Source organism: Mastomys coucha, unplaced genomic scaffold (genome assembly GCF_008632895.1).
Source record: "Mastomys coucha isolate ucsf_1 unplaced genomic scaffold, UCSF_Mcou_1 pScaffold21, whole genome shotgun sequence".
In the NCBI taxonomy this organism is placed as follows: domain Eukaryota; kingdom Metazoa; phylum Chordata; class Mammalia; order Rodentia; family Muridae; genus Mastomys; species Mastomys coucha.
In genome coordinates, this window is record NW_022196904.1 from 20,034,107 (window position 1) to 20,041,703 (window position 7,597).

The 7,597-nt window shown below is 35.4% G+C and overlaps 1 protein-coding gene across 1 annotated transcript; it reads left to right on the plus strand.

Annotated features, from left to right (window-relative positions):
- Positions 1-6,438: 6,438 nt before the first annotated feature.
- Positions 6,439-7,335, plus strand: LOC116100313 (vomeronasal type-1 receptor 4-like). Its single transcript, XM_031384130.1, has one exon. The coding sequence runs from the start codon at positions 6,439-6,441 to the stop codon at positions 7,333-7,335; it is 897 nt and encodes a 298-aa protein (XP_031239990.1).
- Positions 7,336-7,597: the final 262 nt, after the last annotated feature.

Below are 7,597 nucleotides of genomic sequence, written 5' to 3' on the forward strand. Positions count from 1 at the left end.
CTATATATTTCAATGAACTTTTATCCAGTTAAGTCTTACTTCTACAGCTATCAAACTTTGTTTAGATTTTTATACTTTTATTTTCAATTACATTTTATACCCTTATGCACTCCAATGAGAATGAAAAAAAAACTGACAGTTTTGAAAGTAGAAAAACAATTATCTTTCTATCCCATTTCATGCTAAAATTGCCCTGATTTTGTCCTCTTTTTACATTTTCTTTGCAAATATTATAGTGACCTTATATTCACATCATATATATAAATAATGTATACATTATAATCCAGGATCTTCATATGAGGTTCAATGTGCAGGAGATTTGTTTGTTTCTGATTTTGAATGACCATACTTAGTAGAATACATTTTAAGTGCGCAGTTTTCCTGCAGACATTATGCTTTCATTTTAAATAAAAGTGAATAATATTCTACTTTATATATGATTCCACTATGAAGTATTGACTCATTTGTTTTTATATGCCTATGTTTCATTTTCTTGGTCTAGTAAATGGCAGTAAACACAGATGTGCAAATACATTTCTGCTAAGATATGGAGTTCTCTGAGTATATGCCTGGAGTTGAACAGATGGTTTATATGGCAGTACTAGTTTTAATCTTGTTAGGAACTTCCAGAGTGATTTCCATAATGGGTGTATTAATTTGAACCCTGAACAACAGTAAATAAGTTTTCCTCTTTCCCACATCTTCCCCAACATTTCTTTTCAAATATCATGGTAACAACATAGTGTTTGGGGTGAAGTAATATCACAATGTTGTTTTAGTTTTCAATTACATAATGATAACAATATTGAATGTTTTGAAAAACTATTTAATTCACTAGCTCACTCATAATTAGCCATTTTGATCTTTGCCATGTAGTTTCTTCAGTGCCTTGTAAATTCAGGATATTGGATTTGTTTAAAGAATAGTTGATAAATATTTTCTCCTATTCTGGGGATAGTGTACTGTGCTGATAGTTTGATTGTTTTGCAGATACATTTTAATTCCATCTGTTGATATCTGGGGCTATCTTTTTTCTGTGCCATTGAAATTCTGTTCAGAAATTTCTAGTTTACCCTAATGTCTTAAAGAATATTGCCTGTATTTTCATCTAGTGGTTTTAGTTTTATTTACTGTATTTATTTCACATTTTTTAGATAGCATTTTTCACAGTTTTTGACTTATGATCATAATTAACTGGTATTCTCTGGCAACACAAAGACCACTGGAACTAACTGCAGATCTTCAACTATCCAAATCTAATTCATCCCTACCCCAGCCCCACATCAGACCATTACTGATGCCCCTATTCTCTCCATCCCCACACACAATCCTCTGCAGCCTCAATCACCAGTGGATCACACAGACTATCTCTACCTAAATATTTCCTCACTCAGGCCATTCATTGTTCTACCCCAGCCTCCAACTTCAAATGACATTCCATGTGAAAATTTCAAGCCACTTCAGCCAGAGAAACAAGAAGGGTAAGTTCTGATCTTCACCTCTACCTTCCTTCTCCCAAGTCAAATCACCTTGTCTCATCCCCAGGTCTGATGTAGACCACATGCTGCTGCCTCTACTCACTCTCTGGCCCCATTCCCAGGGGATTAAGAACATAATGCCACCTGGTATGGACACTCTCCAGACCTTCTCCTTACATAGCCCATACCTATTTCTAAGAGTCAAATCCTAATGCATAGAAACAGATTTTAACCTGAAGCCACTATGTTTATAACTATCCCAGAAGAATTTTTCTACAAGGCAACATGCAGCAACCACACTCTCCTAAGAACCAGAGCGGAAACAAAAACTAAGGAACAAAACAAGCATGAAAAACAGACAAGAAAAGACCACAGTGCCTACAATTATAATGTCCCTAAACCCAGATATGTAATACTTGCACAAAAGCACAATAAATAAAAGTCAGAAAAAGATCTCTTTACTAGAACTCAGCAACCATAGTATAGCAGGCTCTGGGCATTCCAGTATAGTTAAAACACACGAAAAAGATGTTACAATAGCATTTATTACTATGAAAAAGATCCTTAAATAGAAAATACATAAATCTCTTAAGAAAATATATACAAACACAAACATTGGAGGGTAATGAATAAAACAGAGGCAGAAAAAATGCAAGTAGAATCAGTAAAGAAAACACTAACTAACTAAGGTAAATCTATAAATGAAAAAATTAGGAACTTTGAAACCTCAGAGCCAATGGATCAACAGAATATAAAATATGGAATAGGGTATCAAGCATTGATGATATAATAGAAGAAATTGATACATTAGTCAAAGAAAATGTTAAATCTAAAAAACTCCTTGCACAAAAACACCCAGGAAATCTCAGTCACTATGTAAAGAGCAAATATAAACATAAGAGGAGTACAGGAAGATCAATAAACACTGGTCATAAACAAGGAAATATTTTCAATAAAGCCATAGAAGGAAGTTTCCCTAATCTAAAGAAGGAGATGTCTATTAAGTCATAAGCAGAACACCAAAAAGACAGGAACAGAAAAGAAAGACCACTGACAGCATAGCATTGGAATTACTAAACATAGAGTATTAGAAAAAAAGTATTAAAAGCAGCAAGGGGAAGAGTTCAAGTAAGAAACACTGATCTATTAGAATAACACCTGATTTCTAAAAGGAGACTCTAGAAGCCTGAAGAGTCTGGATAAATGTGTTGCAGACTCTAAGAGAAGATATATATGAGTCCTGACTATTATACTCAGGAAAAATTGTAGTAATGATGGGCTGAAGAAAATTATAAGATAACACCGAATTTTAGCAATATCTGTCTACTAATCCATCATTACAGAAGGTGCTATAAGGAAAATCTATCCTAAAGAGTTTGTTTAGAACCGAGAAAACCAAAAACAACAAAAATAACAAAACATAGTCCTAGACCAGCAAATCAAAAGAAGAGAAACACAAACCCACCACAACAATACTGCTAGTTGCTCTCTCTTTCTCTCAAGATCAATTGTCCTAACTCTCCAATAAAAAGACACAGGCCAAGAAAATGTATGTAAAAAGTACGTCCACCCTTCTGCCAAACATAAGACACACATCTTAACTTCAAGAGTTTATATCTGCTCAGGCTAAAATGTGGAAAAAATATTCTAAGAAAACAGGCCTAAGAAGCAAGCTATTATTACCATTGTAAATTCTAATAAAATAGACTTGAAAAAAAGAGATAGGGAAGGATACTACATATTCATTAAAGGAAAAATCCACCAAGAGAAAGTTGCAATTCTTAACATCAATACAACAAACACAAGGGCACCAAGGTTAGTAAAATAAATACTAGTACAGCTTAAATCACACAATGACCTTTACACACTGATAGTATAAGACTGGAATACCCACTCTTGATAATAGACATGTCATCCAGATGAAAACTAAAAAAGAGATCACTGACATTATAAATCAGATGAACCTAACAGATATTTTGAGAACATTTAACTCACAAAAGAATATAGCTTCTTGTCCAAAAATGACCTCACATTCAGACCAATAGCAAGACTCAAAATGAACAGGAAAATTAAAACAATACTCTGCATTCTACTGCACTACTATGGATTAAAGTGGGATAGCCACAATAGCAGAACCAACAGATAGCTTGCAAACTCATGGAAATTGAACAAGTCACAACCGAATGAAAAACACTTCAAGACAAAAATTAGAAATTAAAGACAATGAAGAATTGAGTGAAATGGAATATACAGTATATCCAAACAAATGAGACACAATACAGGTAATTTTAAGAGACAAGTTCATAGCACTAAATGCTCACATTCAAAAATAACTGGAGAGACCTCATACTTGCAACTTAACAAAATAACTTAAAGCTTGGGGGGGGGGGGAGAAAAATCACATCTAAGAAGTTTGGAAGTATTGGAAGTAATAATCAAACTCCAGAATAAAGTCAGTAAACTATAAATAACAGCAACAAGAAAATCCAATATGAGAAATCAATTAAATAGAATGATGTTCCTTAGTAACTTAATAAAATGGACACACCCTTATCCAAGTAACTAAAGGCTAAGAGGAAAATATCACAATTGCATTGAGAACAATCTGGCATTACTTCCTAAGAGCTTGTTATTGACAGGATTTTTCCTCTATCTTCTGGGTAAACAGACCCTCATAGACTGAAGAGGGAGTTGTAGAATCTCAGTATTACAAAAGGAATGTGTTTGGTATGTGTGATTTATAATTATTATATTACAGAATCAGGTATGTTAATTAAAAGCAAGATTAGCTATGTAGTATTTTTAACTTCATACTGCACACTTAACTTTCTCCATACCTAGATTAGAATAACATAATTCCTATGTTTTGAGACGTTTTAGGGAAAGTCTCATTAGTTAATATATGTTTGTCACTATTAAGACATTGCTACAGATCATGTGATACACTCTTTAAAAAATGGCTCATAGTTTTCTGCATGCATGTGGTCTGATCATTTTCTGTTTGTATGTTAAGTTAGATTTAAAGACACTGGCTCCAAGAGACCTCTAAAATCCAAACACAGCTTTCATTTTCATCATATCTTACTCTCCCTTTGAATTCATCCCTCTGATTGAGTATTGTGGATTCCCTTTGTGTACTAACACCCTAGGAGAGCAGGATGTAGACCAATTGTTAAGCATGTCCCTCGGCATTTCAAACACAACTGAAACTTTCTTGTAGTTTGTTATGAGAAGTATTCAAGGGTGATATCAACTCCCTAGGCATACAGTGTCAAGGATACCTCCTGTGACATCATCTTGACCTCTGGAGATACGGGGTCTCAGCATATCAACATGTCATCCTGTGAGTGCGAGTGTATGGAGACACTGTCTATCCCTCTGGCTACTTCAGCTCCATCCAGCATCTTCCATCAGACAGAAGTCTGCTTTCAAAGGTAAGTCTTAATGTCTTCCCTCAGTCCTGCAGAAGCCTGCTGCTTGAGTGTAGCTCTCTCTGAGCTTGTCTTTCTCTCACAGGAACTGAAGGCTGCACATTCTGAACGCTAACAGCTGTGGATCTCTGAATCTGAGCATTCAAGGTAGAGGGACCTTGCAGGACAGAGATCCCTGTGCTCAGTCTCCCTTCTCTGATAATCTTTGGCAAGATGGACTTGGTGTAGGATTCCTAGTAACAAAGGACAACTAGGTTGTTTTGCCTAAAATGCTTTATTACTGTGTTTAATGTACATACACACATGCACACATGTTTGCACACACACACACACACACACACACACACACACACTTACACAAACACAAACAAAACCATATCTTTGGCCAAATATCAGGCATAATCAGTAAGATATAATACCTGTGGTATCTCAAGCACCAGGATTCAGAATCTGATGATCTTAGAGACCCTTGCCTAACTTCAGGTTGGCTCTTTAACTCAGTGTCAAGGCAGCAGTTGGTAGTTTGCTTTTGGAATCACTGGTACTAGGTGGCACAGTGACAGGAGTCTATTTTTTCATTTTTAAAAAGCACGAATGGTAATAACAATTGAACATTACATTTATGTGCATAAAAGTGTGGAAAAATCAGAAACTTTAAATTCTAATTCCTTCTAAATGAGGTTTCTCTGACTTGAATATTTTACACTCACTTGGTCAAAACTGAATATTCATGTCTCTGCAACTCTGGTTTCTTCCTTGCAGATAATGCCCTTGATCTTCATCTTCTCCTATGGACCAATGTATCCATATACCACTTATACTTTCTGTTTCATAGAAAGTATCATATACTGAACTTATAGGTACACAAAATATTATTTCCCATGTCTATGTGTTTAGACAACTGTGACAGAATATTGACTATAGACTTGATGTTAATGTTACCATAACACAGTAAATGAAAAAATGCTCATGACCATCTCAATAATGAAAGAACCTTTGAAATTATTAATTTCATGCTTATATAAATTGATGTCTTATATGTAATTACCATAATCACTATTTTTATGCCAATAGCATGTTTTATGACTTAATGCTATAGTTCAAAAATATACAGGAATCTGTAAAATAGAGCCCATAGTGGCACTGGGCCTTATATTTTTTTAAATTAAGATGTGGAGAACTTACAAGAACAAATTTACTGCACACAAACTTGAGAATATTTTCTTTCAAAGGTGGAATTGGTTGAGTTCCATCTGTCATTTGTCAGTGGTGGGTCCTAGGAAATCTGTTTGACCACTAACATTGCCATAAAAGTTTGTCTCGCCATTAGAATCACACACATAGGGTTGCTGTGAGCTAGAAATCATACAACATTTGTAGAACCCTCTGGAAAGTATTGACACCTAGTAAGAGCAGTGGTAAGTTTGTATATGCTGTGAGTGGTGACACTGGAAACAACTGGGAATGTATTGAGCCATAGATATGTTTTTAATCAACAAGACATGTAACAGTCATCATATAGTGAGAGAATGACACCTGGAGCCCTAGCTGTGAGGATCCTCTTCTTGTCCCAGACTGTACTAGGAATGCTGGGGAACTCAGCCTTGATTTGTTGTTTTATCATCATTGACTTCACAGGGATCGGGACAAAGCCCATAGACCTGATTGTGAAACATTTGACCTTTGCCAATATCATGGTTATTCTCTCCAAAGGAATTCCTCAGACAATGGCTGCTTTTGGTCATACATATTTTCTAGATGATGCATCATGTAAACTTCTCTTTTATTTGCATAGAGTTGGCAGGGGAGTGTCCCTTGGCTCCACATTCCTCTTGAGTGTCTTTCAGGCAATCACTATCAGCCCCCTTAATTCCAAGTGGGTATGGCTCAAGTTCAAAGTCTCCAAGTTCATTGGTCCTTTGCTGGGCCTCTGCTGGTCTCTGTCTCTACTTGTAAATATCTTCATTATCATGATAGTGACTGACATGAGCGATAAAGGAAATCTTACTGAATTTAGACAATTTATATACTGTTTAGTAGTAAAATCTTCCAAACAGTCTTGTATAATATATCTGATCCTATTGTCCTTCGGTGATGCCATATGTTTGGGACTCATGATGTGGGCCAGTGGCTCCATAGTATTGATCTTGTTCAAGCATAAGCAGAAGGTCCAACATATCCACAGTTCCCTGTCTACTAAGTCGTTCCCTGAAATCAAAGCCACACAAAGAATTCTTACTCTAGTTTGCAGCTTTGTGGTCCTTTATGGAATCTCTGTCACTTTATTGATGTATTTGTCTTTCCAAGCTGAAATAGACACATGGCTGGTCAATGCCAATGTGGCCATGAGTGCATGCTTCCCAGCACTCTGCCCCTTTCTGTTCTTCAGACACTTTATTAAGGGTTTTCAGCCTTTCAGTACTTAAGTATATCAAGAACCAACTTTTCTTGTATAATATGAGTACTCTAAAATATACAATATATATACTATATTTAATATAATCCCTTCACACCTGATCCATGATGTATGCATATTTCCTAACAATCACTGGAATATAATCTTAAATCCAATTGCTGTCGATTGTTTCAATTTATATCCTCAACCATTTTAATACTGAGGTCCTTTAATACAGTCACTCATGTTGTGGTGATCTCCAAACATAAAATTATTTTGTTGCTACTTCATAA